Source organism: Mytilus californianus, unplaced genomic scaffold (genome assembly GCF_021869535.1).
Source record: "Mytilus californianus isolate M0D057914Y unplaced genomic scaffold, xbMytCali1.0.p SCAF_2, whole genome shotgun sequence".
NCBI lineage: Eukaryota > Metazoa > Mollusca > Bivalvia > Mytilida > Mytilidae > Mytilus > Mytilus californianus.
The window spans coordinates 77040210-77060405 of record NW_026262668.1 but is presented as its reverse complement, the minus strand read 5'-3'; the positions used below and the strand labels follow the sequence as shown (position 1 = coordinate 77060405).

The window sequence follows — 20196 nt, the reverse complement described above, 5'->3', positions numbered from 1 at the left end:
GGATCGGCTTCAAAGTAACAACACTTGGTCAGCACCTCATAAGGAACATTCATGCCATGTTTGGTTTCATTCCATTCAGTGGTCCTCTAAAAGAAGACATTTGTATGTATTGTCCATAGGGTCATATGTTCAACGAAGTCTCCCGCTGGCGGCCATCTTGGATGATTGATCCCCTACAAAGTTACAACACTTGGTCAGCACCTCATAAGGAACATTCATGCCATGTTTTATTTCATTCCATTTAGTGGTTCTCTAAAAGAAGACATTTGTATGTATTTCCCATAGGGTCCTATGTTAAACTAAGTCCCCCTCTGGCGGCCATCTTGGATGATGGATCGGCTTCAAAGTATTCACACTTGGTCAGCACCTCATAAGGAACATTCATGCCATGTTTGGTTTCATTCCATTCAATGGTTCTCTGAAAGAAGACATTTGTATGTATTGTCCATATATATATAGGGTCCTATGTTAAACGAAGTCCATGGCTGGCGGCCATCTTGGATGATGGATCTGCTTCAAAGTAACAACACTTGGTCAGCACCTCATAAGGAACATTCATGCCATGTTTTGTTTAATTCCATTCAATGGTTCTCTAAAAGAAGACATTTGTATGTATTGTCTATAGGGTCCTATGTTAAACGAAGTCCCCTGATGGCAGCCATCTTGGATGATGGATCAGCTACAAAGTAACAACTCTTGGTCAGCACCTCATAAGGAACTTTTAGCCATGTTTGGTTTCATTCCATTCAGTGGTTCTCTAGAAGAAGTTCAAAATGTAAAAAGTTAACGAGGATGACGTCGTACGCCAAGTGATGAGAAAAGCTCACCTGTCCCTTCAGGCCAGGTGAGCTAAAAAATTAGACAACACTGGAATTGAATGTAGAAATTTTTCATTTTCATTATTATTTCACTTATTTCTTTTTTCAAATCACCCCAATTCTCAGTAAAAATGTACTTCTTCTATGGTACTTCTGACAATCAAAGTAGTTGAAATCACTGATGGAAAGACTGGAAGAGTTGTGTGCATAATTTCAAATAATATTCTCAGGTATTGTGGTAAACAAACAAAAACCTTGATATATAACTCTTGCATTAAATTCAGAAAGATAATGGGGTTTTTATCAGTTGATAAAACAAGCTTGTCTCCCTAAATTTACTTGGAAATGGTTGCTTTTGGGAATATTTCTATTTTTAAGTATAGGTATGCAATTTTTCTAACTCATCTTAGAATCATTTATTTATTTTTGATAAATATTATATCACACTGAAGATGAATGGTTTTATTTCATTTCCATAATCTAATTTAAAAAAAAAATTGCCCAAAGATAGAGAATTTCTCAATTTTAGTACCAATTATTTAGAGATTTCAATTTTTAGAAGAGGCAATGATTTCTAATATCTTCCTTTTCTTTCAATTAAATAGTTATGGCATGACTGGTTACATAAATCTTCAAAGGAAGATTTTAATAATTTTAGAAAACAGGTATTGAAAATGCACTTTTTCAACAACAAATATCAAATAACTAATTTTTATTTAAATTGGTGTTCCTTCTTCATAGAAATAAAATAATTTCCTGTATTCAAATATACATGTACAATTCCTTACACTGTTGAATAGCAATATTATAATGGGTAATAAACAAATAAATTAGATTGCAGAAAATCCCCAGGTTAGAGTTATGCAATTTTGTTTATTGTTTCAAGCTAATTAATGATAATTTTAAATATAAATCACATAAATTATTGACTAATATCAGATGATTATAACACTGATTTTACAAGTAAAATAGACCCTGCTTTCATTTTTTCATACATATTTGGTTTTTTGGGTTTTTTTCTTTGCAAAAACATGCATCTTTTTTATCCTTAATTATTCATCATCGAGAAATAATTTACAGAATAGTTTTATGTAGTGTAAATCAAGTGATTATAGGTCTACTTTTGAGGTCAATATTATTGTGTATTCAATTATGTAATACATGAGATATTAAATGTGGTCAATTAAGATGGACATTAAAGTGTTGGTGGTTCCAATATAAACTCCCACCTTGGAGGGAAATTATTTGTAAATAGCGACAGTTTATCATACTATATTTTTCAGTAGTCTTAATTGCCTAAGAAAAGAATTGGAATAAGAGCATTTCAAAAAAGTGTGGAAATCAACTTGGATATCTATACATTTCTTGTATCAAATTTTATTCAATTACTTACACAAGCATAAGATACTGATAAAATACTTTCATAATTCTCATCAACTGCTTAAATTATACATATTACTTTTTCACATTAATTAATCAACAGTAATTTATCATAAATATTGATTTTCAAAGGGACTATATGCAAGTATATATCTAAAATAAAGTAGCTGTTCGACCAATCTTTTCTTAAACTACGTCTGGTGAACCAACGCCTGTGTGAATCCTTTCGGTTGAGTCCAATCTTTTTTTTAATTTAAGGGCAAATAACATGTCAAAAGTTGGCAATAAATAATCAAAATGGTGTATAAAGTTTCTTCAAGCATAAAAACACATTATTAGTTTCATGATATTTCTTCATCTAAGAATTCTGCACCATCTCCAAATCCGGAGTGATCACATAGATCCAGCATGGCTGAATCAAAAATAGATAAAAATAAATATATATATATTAATTGGAGAAAAAATATACTTTAGGCCAAATAATACATGTAATATAAAATGTGTTAAAGGTAATAATAATATATTATTCTGAAAAATTTTAGTCTTGTGAGGTTATGGACAGGGGGTTTCAACAAAAACTATGGTATAATTTACGAAACACTATGAATCATATATAATTTCGAGATAATTGGCATATTGTGCAATTAATGTTTTAATGAATCTGACAATTTGGCCATTTTGACTTAAATGTAGTTCTTATTTTGCCCTTTAAAGTTTCTCTCTATCAATAATAGTTTTTTGACATAATTATCATTCAGTGGAAATAACTCCTATAAGGGGTTTGTTGACAATTTGACAATGTTGACTAATTTGTAGGTAATAACAAAAAATTCCCAATTTTTATTACACACACAGTAACATGCTCAAACATAGCTTAAATGGTTCAGGAAAATATTGTGAAAACATGGGAATTTTCTTAAATTTTTCCTTTTTTTCGTTCCCGCGAGTCAGTTATATTCTTTAAAATCAATGTTTTCGTACATCTATAATGAGATGAATATCAAGAGTTGCCTCCCGTACCCAAGTATTTGACTATTTCAGAACCAATAAAAGAACAGAGTTCCAATGTCCAAGGGCAATAATTAAATAAATACTTTTTTTTGTTCTGTAAATTTTTTTATTAATATCTTAGAGAAATGAAGATTTGAGAGCAAATGCAATGCAATTTACGATATAATTCTTCAGGATTGTAAGTATAGTTTTTTATTAAACTGCACTTCATACTTACAACTTTTCACTAGCTATGAGCTAAACTGTTTTACCAGTTGATCAGATAGTAGACAGGAATTCAAACTGCAATTTTGGTAAAACATTTTAGCAATTGGTATTGTGAAAGGGCAAAGACTTTAGGATAAGCACTGTAAGTGAACAGTCAAGTCTCAAAGGATATATCACATCCCTGGCATCAATAGATATGCACACAACTGACTGATGTTTATGTCCAATTTCAAACAGAGCAAAATAATTTGAAGGTCCTATAAATACTGAAAAAAAAACCTTTTGGAACCATAGTCACAAAAAAACTTTATAATTGTTCCAATGTCCCACATACTTTATCTGTCCAAGGTCAATAAACACTTTTTCTTTAAATTTTAAAGGGTTCCATATACTTTAAAATCTTATCTATCTGTGAGACATTCATGCCATAAATCGGCTGAAAAAAAAAATTTAACATTTCTGCATCCATTTGAGACCCCCTACGTTAAAACCCTTTTAAAATTTATTTCAGAAAAAGGAAGGAGTTATACATTTATAGCTTGTCATGGGGGACAATCAAACAACAATATAACGAAGTCCTATCAATGTACTACATGTACATGTAGTTATTTTAGTTCACAAGAATCCAGATCAGTGGTATCACTGTCATTGAAACTGAGCTCTGAAATACAGCTATAGGGAATGTTCTTGCAATTTATGTCGTAGCTCTATGATCTGTAATCTGTATCTGTCCTCTTCTTCTAATATTACCAAATTTCTTAAATCCTGTATAAAGAATAAAATACAACTTTATTATAGGTCAAAAGACTGTTAAATTTCTTAAAACAAGAAACAATTTTTAATATATTCACAATATCATTGTAGTTATGATCACAACAGCCTATCAGTTCTTTGATAGACAGTGGTTTATGATTTGCATTCAGTCCTTTTTAGCTCACCTGGCCCGAAGGGCCAAGTGAGCTTTTCTCATCACTTTTCCATCATCCGTCGTCGTCATTAACTTTTTACATTTTGGACTTCTTCTAGAGAACCACTGACTGGAATGAAACCAAACATGGCATGAATGTTTCTTATGAGGTGCTGACCGAGTGTTGTTACTTTGTAGTGGATCCATCATCCAAGATGGCCGCCAGCGGGGGACTTAGTTTAACATAAGACCCTACGGGAAATACATACAAATGTCTTCTTTTAGAGAACCACTGAATGGAATGAAACCAAACATGGCATGAATGTTCCTTATGAGGTGTTGACCCAGTGTTGTTACTTTGAAGCCGATCCATAATCCAAGATGGCCGCCAGCGGGGGACTTAGTTTAACATGGGACCCTATGGGAAATACATACAAATGTCTTCTTTTAGAGAACCACTGAATGGAATGAAACCAAACATGGCATGAATGTTTCTTTTGAGGTGCTGACCAAGTGTTGTTACTTTGAAGCCGATCCATAATCCAAGATGGCTGCCAGCAGGGGACTTTATTTAACATGGGACCCTATGAGAAATACATACAAATGTCTTCTTTTAGAGAACCACTGAATGGAATGAAACCAAACATGGCATTAATGTTCCTTATGAGGTGCTGACCCAGTGTTGTTACTTTGAAGCCGATCCATAATCCAAGATGGCCGCCAGCAGGGGACTTAGTTTAACATTGGACCCTATGGGAAATACATACAAATGTCTTCTTTTAGAGAACCACTGAATGGAATGAAACCAAACATGGCATGAATGTTTCTTATGAGGTGCTGACCGATTGTTGTTACTTTGAAGCCGATCCATAATCCAAGATGGCCGCTAGCAGGGGACTTAGTTTAACATAGGACCCTATGGGAAATACATACAAATGTCTTCTTTTAGAGAACCACTGAGTGGAATGAAACCAAACATGACATGAATGTTCCTTATGAGGTGCTGACCAAGTGTTGTTACTTTGAAGCTGTTCCATCATCCAAGATGGCCGCCAGTGGGGGAATTAGTTTAACATAGGACCCTATTGGAAATACATACAAATGTCTTCTTTTAGAGAACCACTAAATGCAATGAAACCAAACATGGCATGAATGTTCCTTATGAGGTGCTGACCAAGTGTTGTTACTATGAAGCCGATCCATAATCTAAGATGGCCGCCAGCGGAGGACTTAGTTTAACATAGGACCCTATGAGAAATACATACAAATGTTTTCTTTTAGAGAACCATTGAATGGAATGAAACCAAACATGGCATGCATGTTCCTTTTGAGGTGCTGACCAAGTGTTGTTACTTTGAAGCTTATCCTTCATCCACGATGGCCGCCAGATGGGGACAATGTTTAACAAAGGACCCTATGGACAATACATACAAATGTCTTCTTTTAGAGAACCACATACTGAATGGATTGAAACCAAACATGGCATGAATGTTCCTTATGAGGTGCTGACTAAGTTTTGTTACTTTGAAGCTGATCCTTCATCCATGATGACCGCCAATGGGGGGGATTTCCTTTAACATAAGACCCTATGGGAAATACATACAAATGCTTCTTCTAGAGGTGCACTGAATGGAATGAAACCAAAACATGGCATAAATGTTTCTTATGAGGTGCTGATGAAGTGTTGCTACTTTGTTGCCGATTTACTGTTCAAGATGGCCACCAGAATTTTTTATCAAATTACAGGACCAATATTAAACCAAATTTGGCCTCACTCATTATTAGGGTATCTGTTATGATTTTAATCTATTTTCACATGATTTCCAAAACCAAAGTAGAATCAGGTGAGCGACACAGGCTCTTGAGAGCCTCTAGCTAGTTAGAACTTGCAGTGTAAAATAAATACAAAATTCTATAAATTCTACAGACAATTTTCTGACTTTTGAATGAGGTAGAATATATAATATTTTTAAAATTCCCAATAAAACTTAGTCAAAGTTAATTAGAAATGTTACAAGAATATATAAATTCACTGGCTTTATCTGATTTTTTAAAATAAACTAAAAGCTTTCAAGAGCTTGTATTGCTCTTTTAGATCTCGGTCAATCATAAACAATGGCCACTTTCCAACCCAGGAAAATATGCAGTGAAAATCCCTTTTAGTGTATAATATAATATTCTCATTTATTTTAAGATAGTTGCTCATGAAAAAAACATGGGTTCAATCCAAGTAATTGCTGTATATGAAAATTGAGCCAGTTAAACCTAAATGTGCACCTAACAAAAAAAATATTTAAGTAAACTTCATAAATAAACATTCCAATAATGCTCCAAAATTGAATTGGTAGAAGGCATCCAAAAATTAAGACTGAACACTTATTATTATTTTCCAGGTGATTTCCAACACTACCTGTGCTGTCAAGCATGAAAAGTTATGTAATAGTATAACAGATTTGTCTACAATAAATACTTTTTTATGAACACAACTAATTTGGACTATTTAAAAATTCAAGTCAAAGCATACCCAAGAGAGTGGAGTCCCTAATTCTATGGATGTAAATGCAACAGCAAACAAATTATCAAAGCTGTATCAATGTTCTTTTTAATTAAACTGCTGACAGAGATATGTTTCATGTTATTTTTAAGGGGTAATACAAATGTTGAAAGGATTAGGTTCTTAAATGGTTACAATTGTCTTTTTTTTTAATCTGGCTACATACTACACATTTTACATATAAATAGTTGTGGTATACCATGATCAATAATAATAATATAAACTGTTGACACAGAAACATGTCTCACCTGTCGACAGAAAAATTTCAAAAAAAAAACAATCTGATGGACAGCAACATTGCTAATTAATTCAAAGTTGCTTGACCATGACCTAAAGGGCAGGGCCTCGAAATGGTTGACAAACTGAGATGTAGTGATAGTAATGCAACTTTATAGAAAAAATCATTGTCTATCATAAGTAGTTCCTATCAAACTAGCTTAAGCAGAAAACTTAACATTTAAAATAGGTAATTAATTGAGTCACTAGACCATGACCTATAGGGGCAGGACCTCAAAATAGTCATCGAACTGATATGTACTGATAATAATGCATCTTTATAGAAAATATCATTGATCTATCACAAGTAGTTCCTATCAAACTGCCTTAAGCAGAAAACTTAACAATTGTTGATGCTGATGACAATGACGCCGGGAAAACAACATCTTTGTCTCGCTTTCAGCGACTTACTTCGCAGGCAAGACAAAAAAAACTTCTTTTAGGCATAACACATTATAAAATAAAAGAACATTAGTCAGCGCACTCACATACCCCACGTCCCCACATTGTCATTGGAGAAATAAAATAAGTGTAAGAAAAAAAAAATTGTATCAGAAAAAAAAAATTGAATCATAATTTCCTGTCAATATGCACATCTACATAGTATGTCCTTATTATCTACACAGTTTCATGAAATTCTGTTGTGTGGTTTGAGAGGAGTTGCGATGACAAAAGGTTGCAGTAGTATATTGGGCAAATAAGTTCAAAGGAGCGTAACTCCTGGAAAAAAATTGAATCGTAATTTCCTGTCGATATGCACATCTACGTAGTATGTCCTTATTATCTGAAAAGGTTTCATGAAATTCTGTTGTGTGGTTTGAGAGGAGTTGCGATGACAAAAGGTTGCAGTAGTATATTGGGCAAATAAGTTCAAAGGGGCGTAACTCCTGGAAAAAAAATTGAATCATAATTTCCTGTCGATATGCACATATACGTAGTATGTCCTTATTATCTGAAAAGGTTTCATGAAATTCTGTTGTGTGGTTTGAGAGGAGTTGCGATGACAAACTGTTGCAGTAGTACATTAAAGTAAATAAGTTCAAAGGGGCGTAACTCCTAGAGAAAGAATTGAATCGTAATTTCCTGTTGATATGCACAACTACATAGTATGTCCTTATTATCTAAAAAGGTTTCGTGAAATTCTGTTGTGTGGTTTGAGAGGAGTTGTGATGACAAGAAACAGGACTGACGGACGGGTCAAAAACATTATACCCTGCGCAACTCGTTGCGTGGGGTATAATTACAAAGATATAGCCCTTTAATTATGAAGAACTCATTTTATAACGTCACTATTGGTTCAATTTTTCATCAAAGATTTATTACAGTTATAAGTATATATAAACTTTGGCTGCAACCCCTGTATGATCAGGAAAATACTTTTTTGAGGGATTCAATATAACCTTGGCACCTATGTTTACAGAACATTTTTGATAGTTAATTGCAGCAAAGGTTCTCTTGAAAGTTTTAAGATCTGAAAATGCTCACAATCTTTCGTTTTTCAACAACATCTCCAAACTCTATTGACTTTGCAGCCTATAATATACTACCATGAAGATATCTGTTTTACTTAGGATTAATAGATCCATTGAAAAATCAAAGTATGGCCTATTTGAAATTTATGATAAAGTAGAAATTCTGAAGGTCATATTCTCCCAAAGTGAACCTCATCCTTTAAATGCCCAAACTTAATGATGTAAAATACAAACAAACAAAAATGCAGGTCAATGGACCATGACTGAGGAGGTGGGGTCAAATTATCTCCAAGGAAATGACATGCCAATGCTAATACAACTGCATATCAAATATCATTTTCTTACCATGAGTGGTTCCCCTTAAACAGATAAAAATTTACAAACATGAATAGCTTCATACATATATCATTAGTCTATCATAAGACCCTGAGGAGACAGAGCCTCATATAATGCATGATATTATGATGTACAAATGACAATACTACTAAATACAAATATGTAAGGTCTCTCATAATTGTAAGTACTGATTCTAAAATGGGCCTATTTAGAAAACTTAGCATAAGGCATTGAGGACTAAGATACATACAGCATAATGCAGGAAAAGAAAAAGAAAAAGAAATCTTTCCTAAGTAAGTCATCACAGACAAGAAGAATTAATTTATGGACAATATAAAAATGATAAGTTGGCATTTACCAATTCTGAGTCCTGTCTTTACTTACCTGAATAGATAATGGCGAGGTAGTAGAACCAAATCTGATATAACTATTATCGTCTTTCCTCATTGTATATAAAATACCTTTTGATGGCTTTATCCTGATTACTGAAACAAGTTATTTCTTGATTAAAAAAAGACTTACAAATTCCAGATGCCGCCAGATTGCAATCCCTATGTCTTACATTCTGTGACAAAAATTTTACAACTTTCGTTACAAGCGAAACAAAACCCACAAAATTTTAACCCAACAAAAATTGATGTTTTAACAGTATATTATGGGCTTAAGCACATTTTTTCTATAGGTTATTAATGTGCAAATATGGCTGCTAACTTCACAATTTTGGTCAGAATTTGTCCAAGTTCATAATACCCATCACCCCATTTTGCTTTTGAAGGCTTAAACAACAGTAATGGTAAAGAACACCAGTATAAAAAGTTGTGAGGTCAAGATTAAATGTGCAAGTTCAATATCTGCTAACATCATGAACATAAATAAGTAAAGTAATATACCAATTTATTAATTGTATGAAGAAAAAAAAAATTTCAAGGTAGGTTGTAATAATGATGTCAATAAATAATGGATTGAAAATCATTTAAGAATAAGAAATCTTTGTTCAACATGAAAGGGGTAAATTTTGTAGTTATCAATTTCCAGATTTATCCAACTATGCATAATTTTTGTATTCTTCTACGAGTTCTAAATTTGTTCGAAGCCAAAAATCTGTGCATAGGATGAAATCAATACCTATTTTTTCATAATTGCTTTAAATTCACAAGTTGAGACATTAGTACATTTTAGTTATGCATATTTTACTTTATATTCCTTCAACACTTCAGCCATACTTACCAATAATGTACAAATCTTGTATTGGTATTAATTGTCCTGTATCTTCCTTCTCTTTTACAACCTGATGGTACTCCATGTCAAACAAATAATGCAGGGCAGGGGGAGATAATTTATTAGTCATCATTCTATCTACACCAAGTCTAAACTCATCTCGATCATCCCTAGATGCCTTTAATCCTTCTGCCTTTGATATTGTGGATAATCCAAAAATAATCTCACCACCTTTGCCTGAAATATTATGAAAATCACCATGGTCAAATTTAATTTTCATTTCTGACAGGTGGAAAGGCTTAAGCCACTCATAATTTTTTTTATACTTGTTTATTGTAGTGATCTTCAACTTCCATTTTTAAATTTACATCTACATGCAAGAGGCAGCTTAATATTAATGAACAAGAATAAATATCAATAATACTGAAATACTTGAATTACCTGATTTGTAAGAAAAACATGTGTGCTGAAGTAAACAGAACACGGTTTTAAATACAAATGTTGTCCTTGCATTAGATACTCCTTTCTATGGACAACAAAACATAATTTATTTGCAAAAGCATATTGAGTTCACTGTTTTATTCTTTCAAAGCTTTTTGGACCATGTGAAACAGAAAAGTTTCAACAGATAATTACATGAGTGACACTTCTAAAGGATATGGCTAAAAACAGCAAACACAACCATAGAAACACCAAATATTCAGGTGTTGACTTTATGAGATATTAAGGACACAATTAACTTCAGAAAACTTCATCTGAGACTGAGGTCTAGAAATGAGGTTAAATAAGACATCATGTGTAAGACAGATGTATACTCTCTAACAAATCCATATACTATATTGTATTGACCTATTAGTTATTGAGGAATACGACCTTGTCTATATACAGTTATCCTTGTAAATTATTAACTGCAGTCCAACTTTAATATGGTATCATAATTTACCAAACCTGTATAACAAGTTTTAAGATAGGATAACATTTTTTCCTATCTTCTTAGTATAAATATCACCTTGCATACAATTTTGGTATCTTTGCTGGATTATTTTGACTTATAAAATGAACTTACGATTGTTAAGCATTCCACAGACATGAGTGGCTATTAATGAGGCAGATACAGTAGACAAAGTCTTATTTGGTCTCAACTCGTGCAGTGAATCTGTCTGGATGTCAACTGTTTGGTCTGTAAAATGAAAGAACTTTTATGATAGATTAATGGATGCTTAAAATCCAGCAGTAAATATTTCATGCATATTTAGGACAACATGTTATATATAATATTAAGGGGATGTGGTATGATTGCCAATGAGACAACTATCCACAAAAGTTCAAATGAAGTGGATGTAAGCAATTATAGGCAACTGTACGGCCTTCTACAATGAGAAAAACCCATACTGTATAGAAGGATATAAAAGGCCCGACATGAAAAATGTGAAACAATAAAATTTAGTAAAGTAACAGCCTATCCCTGCTTTGTACTATACAGAAAGGATGAGTCATATTTTAAATCTGCTAGTTCATTAGGCAACAGTCTGTAGGAAGATGTATCTCTCTACTCAGACTTATTTTTCTGACTCTGAGCCAACCAGTTTTTGCTATAAGTCCTATATGTCATATTCCTGGTGAAGAAGCTTCAAATATTAATCATTTTAAGTATTGTGTTTGAACAGGCTGGGGATTAAACCAACAATCTTCTGCACATTAGTCCAGTAAGCTACCACAAGACCACAGAGGGAGTGAATTTTATGACTCTCAGTATAATTTGTGGGTATAAGTGTTGAATAATATATATCAACCAATCCTAATGAGAGAAGCCTTACTACACCTATTTATCTATTTATAGTATCCTCAAGTTTTAACACTAAATTTACTGTAAATAAGGTAACATGCAAATGTTAAAACTTTAACATAATAACTTATATCTGTTGAATCTTTTGCTTTAAAATCTATAGGTCTGTGCTCCATTGAAAATTAAAATAATATCTAGAGGTGCTATGAGCAAAGCTCACAAAATCATACCACCAACCCTTGCAAATTTCTAGTTTTGGTTAGGGTAACTCCAAATATTAAGTGAACTTTTTCATTATATGGTGAAAATTCAAAAAAAAACATTTCATCAAACTCTGATTAGGGGAAGAGGAGGAGAACAGGATATTATTGCATAAGTACTGTAGTTTGTAACTGAAATTGCTGAAGGAAAATGGGAAAATTATTCGGATTAAAAACAAAGAGGTGCACAATAGCATTATGTGGTTAATATTGTAAAAAAAATTCAATAAATTGTACTCAGGGGTTTAGGAGGAGTTTGAGACACAAAATTGATCATATTGCTATCTACAACTTCATTTTCCATCAATCTATATTATGAACTGAAAAAGGACTTCCAAGAAGGAATATCCTAAATTTTTTCTATCCTACACATAATAGAAGAATGTGTCTGAGGACACGAATGCCCCCACTCAAGCGTTGCAATTTTCTAAGTTAAAAAGGGGCATAACTCTAGAACGGTATAAAGTGACTCACTGCCCAAATTCAAACTCTGTCTGCTTGTTTTTGTTCTTAGCATTGTGTAGGAGTTTCATAAATTTGGATGAGAAATACTTGTTAGAGTGAGGAAACGAAAATGGGATGGACAGACAGAAGGAAGGAAAGACGGAGGGAAGGACAGTCAAAGGTAACACTTAATGTCCCCGATGCCTATGGCAGGGGCTTAAAAAATCCTCTGATTAATCTTAACAGTACTGCCAGGCATAAAACCTCTAGATTTTCATAATTGCAAATATCTAATAGTTTTGAAAATTAATGATGATACCAATGTTTACCTTTTATAAAATATTTCTTGTTGTCAAAGCTCTTTGCACAAGCATTGATTGGTACAGGATCTAAATCTGAAACAGAACAAAAAAAAAAAACATTCTTCTATAATAAATTTACTACTCTTAAACTGCTTTATCGGCAAATTTGTATATTTCCATCTGGATATTCTTGCTGATAAAGTCAGTATCAAAAAAAAAAAAAAAAATGACATTATTCTATTTGTATGTACAAAAGCAATTCTGAACTGTTTGTAAAGGGTTCCATGGAATCTTGTGTCTCCCCTGCAATTGCTGCTGTCAGTGTTATGTTGGCTGTCAAAAAACTAAATTTTTTTATCACTAAAATACAACAAAAAATAAAAATTCAAACTTTTTTCTTCATATGATATTTCTTGATCATGAGAAAACTATTGATCAAGTTTCTTACATTCCATGAAGGTTAACAAAGTAATTGATGTCTAGAAAATAACGTCAGACTGTATGTAATGTTATCTGCAAAGTTCTAAGCTATTATATGTAGTTCAATACTGAAAAATTAATGCAGATAAATTGAGATAAAAACATTTTTACAACAAAGAATCTACCATACCAGATTGACAGTATAAGGTACACAGTTAAGATGTAAATCACTCATAAATCCTACTTAATATAGCTCTTACCACAGGGAAATGGTGTAACTCTAAACCTCAAGTGACTTCAATTTGAACTAACAGAGGTTTGACCGTAGAAGATGCATCATTTTTGTCAGGCTAAACTAGTAAAACTAGGGATATTGCAATTTTTCGTTATTGAAGATGGTAAAACAAATGGCACTAACCTGAATTTTGTCTACCTTCTATCATATCAAGAAACTGCTGTTTAGTTGGAGGGTGCTGTCCAATATCAGCTGATTTAGATCGCATTTCCTCCTGATCATCTTGTGAAAAATTCTTTAAAAAAATAATATTTGCCATCCTCCTTTATAAAATAAGTAGTAGGAAAAATGATATTGAATCCCCCTCAAATGTTCAATGCGAAATGAGTTGAGTGCCTAAAATGTAGAACTAAAAGTACAATCATTGTGTACCAAAGATCCACATTGTGTAGAATGCACTGTAAACCTTCAAAAATAAGGAGAAAATTCACAATGTAGCTTAATATACATGATATATATAATTATATTGAACAATTATCATTCAAAATACCAATGTAATATTTTTCTTCAAATTATAGTTTTGATTGTTCCCTTGGTATCTTATACCTTTCTTTAAATTTATCTATCAGATAGTATATAAGAGACAAAAGAGACTTCGATGAGACAGTAATTAACAAGTTCTTAAAAAGTAAGCATTTAACATAAAAAATTGGCACTGCAAAAGTGGGCGTCATAAAATGTAACTAAGCCTATATTCTGGATTGAAATTGAATAAGTGTGAACTTACATGACTAACGCTTTTATCTAATAAGAATTGTGTTAAATCACGTCTAATGTATTATAACATAGACATAGTACATGACTAACTTTGAAATGAAATCAGCAACACAATAGCTCTCACAAACATGTTTAACCGTGCCACATTCTTTATTCGCCTAAACCTAAGTTAGGTGCCAGTAATTCAGTGGCAGTCCTTGATTGCTGTCTCATATTTTTTTTTTTTTTTATTTTATCATAATTCAGGCCATAGGTTATCTAGTTTAAATTGTTTCACACTCCTTATTCTAATAAGTATTTACCAATGTGACAAAGTGTATGCTTATATAAATGTATGATTTCTAGATGGATAAATGATGGAAAAGTGTATACTTACATGACTAAGTCTGTCTTCTGGAATGGTATATTGTATTTCTCCTCTCTTCAATCTTACATCAGACATTTCTTGAATTAGTTTGTCGATCTCTCTGTCAATTATTAAAATAATTTGAACAAAGATTCTTAGAAGATTTAATCTATTGACAGAATCATTGTGTATAAATATATTAAATGTTACTTTATGTATACACAGCTACTTTTGCTAAGGTACTTTTTCTGTACCAAAAATCTGTAGTACTGGAAATCTAATTTTAGTAGTAAGTACTATTTTGTTACTTTAAAATTATTGTAGTATTTAGGTACCTATCTTTTACAGTACTTGATTTGTACTTGAAATTAAGGTACTACAGATTTTGGTAATACCGTTTTAGCATTTTGAAAGTTTGTCTATTTCAGATCGATCTCTTAAAATTCTCAAACATGAAATATTGTGATCACTGTTGGTATAATTTCTGTACCGAAAATTTGTAGTATTAAAATTTGTAGTACAAATCAAGTACTGTGAAATAAAGGTACCTTAATATTACAATAATTTTAAAGTAAAGAAATAGTACTAAATATTAAAAGTAAATTTCCAGTACTACAGATTTTCAGTACAGAAATAGTACCTATGCAAAAGTAGCTGTGTAGGTTTAGAATTATTTCATGTAATAAGTATTAAAACATGTTTTTGTGTGGGTGTGTGCATTTACAATTTTCTGAAATTCAAACAGACTACTTTTGAGTAAAGAGATATTTCCTTATAGGTATATATTGTATGATGTTAAAGATTAGACTGTCCTGAGCTGTTGTAAGACGTTTATTATGGTATGATATTCAAATATATATTCTTTCAATTATGAATGAGAATTGAGATTCCAAAATAGATTATATGCATTATGAGAGCATTGTGGTTTTATGTCCCACTGGCGTCTGAATAGGATAAGTAAATCAAAGTGCTTGTGAGCACTGAAGGGTAAAGATTGCATTCATTTTAAAATTTTGTGAATTTTTAAATAAAACACTGAATTGTATTTTACTATAAATTTTAAAATTTGAGTTCAGTTAACATCCTTTGTTCATGATTGTACATTTGTAGATGAACCTATTTTTATAACAGATTCATACACCATGCATTAAAGTAATATTTTATAAAAAAAATGTTTTCTTGACAAGTATTGTAATTCAAATACACATCATATTGTAAATTAAATATCAAATAACAACATATCATCAATAAATTACATGACATAGACTGGATAGGATCTAAATAATGATCACTTCACTGCACTATTTTGTTTGAACATCAAAGGTAGTGATAAACCTTGGAAGATATAGATATCAAGTCAGTACCATAAGGTTTTGATTGCATTTCATGCAATCTTTAACCAAAAAGTAATTATGAAACCATGATATGTCTGTCCTAAACTAGTCATAAAGTGTTATCTACTTTGCAATAAATGGAGAAAAGCAACACAAGATACAACTTTCATCAATTATATTAAAACAAGTTTTTTAAGATTGGCTGAAATAAACTTTTTGTGACATTTTTTTTGGAAGTTGTTTATATGCAAGTAAAAGTTCAGAATTCTGGAAAAACAAAAATAAATCCTTAAAATCTAAATGAAGCTTCTTTTTGCCAATTTAAAATTTCAAATAAAAAATAACAAAGTCTGAACTCACGATTTATGGTTTGAATTTTTTGCTGTTCGAAGTGACAAGTTGGTTGGTAAATATTCTGTTGATGCTTGATTTAATCTTTGGACAAAAGCTTTAAGAAGATGTATGGCAGCTCGAGGTACAGAGGAATTTCCTTGAGAAGTAATGATGACTGTTAAAATAGTATCTATACCTAGAAAATAAATAAATTTAGTTTAACCTATTTGTTAGTATATGTATAAGTCTTCAAATACATTGTATTCATTCTTGAATAATGTAATACTATTAAGCAATCAAATGAAATTCACTTAAACAAAAATCCCAATGTTTTACAGAGCCTTGTATGCAAATTCTAAAATTTACAAAAATTTGGCAATACACAGTATTGAAAATATTTTAATTAATAAAACGAAAGTTTTTTTTAATAATAAACTTAGTTAATTACAAGGTATGGTTCGATTACCCAAGTACATGAGTAAGACTATCTGATCAAAGGAATATAACAAAATTAATAAAACATCAAATAACAATCATTGCTAATAGGGTCATTAATATCCAAGGGGTTACAATGCCATGTTCAACTTTTACTGTCTGTTGGTCATAAAAAAGTTTATGTCCAAATTTCATAAAATTCCATGAAGGCTTGACAAAGTTTTTTGATGTCTAAAAAAACTTTTAACAACAGACTGAACCTAAATGTTGCCAACAATGACAGAATGATGGATTGCTCTGTCTCAGTGTGTTACATTTTAATGTTGTGTTTCTGTTGTGTCGTAGTTCTCCTCTAATATTTGATGTGTTTCCCTCAGTTTTAGTTTGTAACTCAGATTTGTTTTTTTCTCAATCGATTTATGTATTTTGAACAGCGGTATACTACTGTTGCCTTTATTTTTCAGGCTAGACAAAAAAAAGATTTACATACTTTTTCATTTACAATCAGAAATGATAATGAAATAACAACAAAAGGATTAACCCAAGGTTGCTGATTCGTGCATTTGTGTCAATTGTCAAAGGAAACACAATAAATAGAGATAAGGAACAATATGTTTATCATCATATTCAAACTTACGACTGTTTGACAACATACCTTGGCTGTGATAAAACCTGGCTCTTGCTTCATTACATCGGACGATCAAGTTAGTGAGACAGTATAAAATATTCTGCAATGTCAGCTTATTGGTTTGGTCCATTGTCTTTCCTAAAGTAATGAAGTAAAAAAATACTTAAAGTGCAAAATTATAACATTATTAGCTAAAAGGTATTTGAAAGATTACTTACAACTTGATTACATTTATATATAAATATGTTCTTTGGAAATGTCTTTATTCTTTTTATATATCAAGTGTTATTAGGTTAAAATTATTCAACAACAATTATGACTCTTTTTGTTTATTATTGATGGCTCTTAAAAAAGCCTTAAGACACTGGTCAAGTTTTTTTCACATCTACCATCCCAAATATATACAGGTGTTGTTAATAGGTCTTGATAGGTAACAAGACATTGTTGTGAAAAGCTGAAAAATGTTGTTTTAATACATCAGTATGCAGCATTTGGTCCTGGGACACAGTTATCGTCCTTTGATTTTAGTTGTCTACAAATATAGCCCCTAGTGTGGACAGTACTTAACTGGCAAATCTTTTTCATACACCTTCCAAATTTATTTGTTTATAAATATATATTTTGCCTAAAATAGTAAGTAGAGGTATGAAGTTATATGTAAAAAAAAATTCTGTCATGAATTTTAAGGTAAGGTAGTGATTTGGTCAAGTTAAAAACGGTAAAAAATTAGTATTGTCTGAAGCTGTCAAACTAAATTATAGACATGATAGACCCTCTTAACAAAAACTTGTTTCCATATATTGAGTTAGATAAACCCTCTTAACAAAAACTTGTTTCCATATATTGAGTTAGATAGACCCTCGTAACAAAAACTTGTTTCCATATATTGAGTTAGAGCTGGTAAACTTCTCAATAATTTTGATATAATTTGTTCCAAAAGTAGTACACTACAGTGTAAAAATCTTATTGAAATAGAGCAAGTGCTATTTTTTTAATTTGCCTTTACTGTCTAAAAGAAATGCACTACAAAATAACTGTGTTCTTGGGCCACTTGATTGCTAAATTCTAAAGATTGAACAAGATGGTATAGTTATATTGGCAGACTTGATAATTGAAAGTTAGAGAATGTGACATTTGGTATGACTCTGTTGCTAGACTTGGTTGTTGAAGTTTATGAATGTGCTAGTTGGTATGTCTCTGTTGCCAGACTTGTCTGTAGAAATTTGAAGAATGTTCCAGTTGTTGTGTTTTGGTCTCTAAACTTTGTTGTTGAGAGTTGAAGAATGTGCCAGTTGATGTGTCTAAGTTGGCAGACTTGGTTATTAATAGTTGAAGAATGTGCCAGGTAGTGCGTTTTGGTTGCCAAAGTTGGTTGTTGAAAGTTTAAGAATGTGCCTTTTGTAAGTTTAAACCTCAGAAATCTTCCTGATCAAAAAGTAAAATTAGATGTGCACATAGACAATATGTCATGGGAATCTGTGAAAGTTTGATTGAAATCCATTCCCTGGTTAAGGAGTAGTTACAGATGGGAGATATTCACCCCGTCACTCCCTATGATATAAAAGCACTAAGTAGAAATAAGAAGATGTGGTATGAGTGCCAATGAGACATCTCTCCATCCAAGTCACAATGTGTAAAAATTAAACATTTATAGGTCAAAGTACGGCCTTCAACACGGAGCCTAGGCTCACACAGAACAGCAAGCTATAAAAGGCCCCAAAATGACAAGTGTAAAACAATTCAAACATGAAAACCAACGGTCTAATTTATATAATAAACAAGAAACGAGAAACATTAATGCACCACAACAACAAAAGACAACCACTGAACAACAGGCTCCTTAGGACAGGTGCATACATGTACAAATGCCATGTTTTTGTATTGGAAATCGCATAAATCATTTTGATCAAAGAGTAAAAATAAGGTGCACAAGGGCATTATTTCATGTAGAATCTTCAAAAGTTTGATTGATATCCAATCAATGGTTTAGGAGGAGTTGCAGATGAGGGATTCTGTAAACCAACTAATTTTCGCGAGCGGTTTATTTTCTAGAGTAGAACAATAATGTGAATATATTAAAATTTGATTTTCCCTTATTTAAATACATCAAATAAATTTGAAAATCCTGAAGTGGGCTAAAAAGGGCTAAACGTGAAATAAAGTTTCCATAAAAATAAGTTGGTTTACAGTATTCATCAACTATAGTATGAAAGGGTCATGTTTTGGTATGGGAAACCTAACAAATCATTCTAATCAAAGGTAAAATAGAAGATACCGTAGATACTCGCCTAATAGTCGATCCTACTATAAGTCGGGGGCCCTTTTCAGCTCCAAATTCTAAGGATTTAGTCTTGACCCTCGTATAAGTCGGACAAAATTTGGGCATTTTTTTTTCAGCTGACAGTAACTGAACGCCGGTAAAACCAATGCAAATCCAGGAATAATATTCATTTCTGCATTAATGTTTGTTTGGTTTGAATTTAGTTGATGCTCATCATGATAATTTATATTGCTGTTAATAATAAAGATGTATTCATTTCTCTTGTTTTGTTCACTGTTCAAATGTTAGATTAGCCATGCAGTGTTGTTTACATAATGCATCAATGATTTTGTAGGGTATGACTAATAACCTATTGTTTGAGAAAAGCGAATATAAACCAATATGAACCTGAAAAATTTAAATTCAATCAACACTTGATGAAAATATTTTTAACAGC

The 20196-nt window shown here is 31.9% G+C and overlaps 1 protein-coding gene across 1 annotated transcript in view; it reads right to left on the bottom strand.

The window, feature by feature from the left end:
• Positions 1-1533: 1533 nt before the first annotated feature.
• Positions 1534-20196, bottom strand: part of LOC127730306 (uncharacterized) — a 35309-nt gene continuing 16646 nt past the window's right edge. The window contains exons 5-13 of the mRNA XM_052238640.1: positions 17507-17617; positions 16444-16612; positions 14780-14870; positions 13810-13921; positions 12999-13064; positions 11246-11359; positions 10189-10416; positions 9346-9446; positions 1534-4181 (exon numbers count right to left, since the gene is read on the bottom strand). Coding sequence (XP_052094600.1) covers positions 4089-4181; positions 9346-9446; positions 10189-10416; positions 11246-11359; positions 12999-13064; positions 13810-13921; positions 14780-14870; positions 16444-16612; positions 17507-17617 — 1085 coding nt within the window. The 3' untranslated portion in view covers positions 1534-4088. The remainder of the gene's footprint in view (positions 4182-9345; positions 9447-10188; positions 10417-11245; positions 11360-12998; positions 13065-13809; positions 13922-14779; positions 14871-16443; positions 16613-17506; positions 17618-20196) is intronic.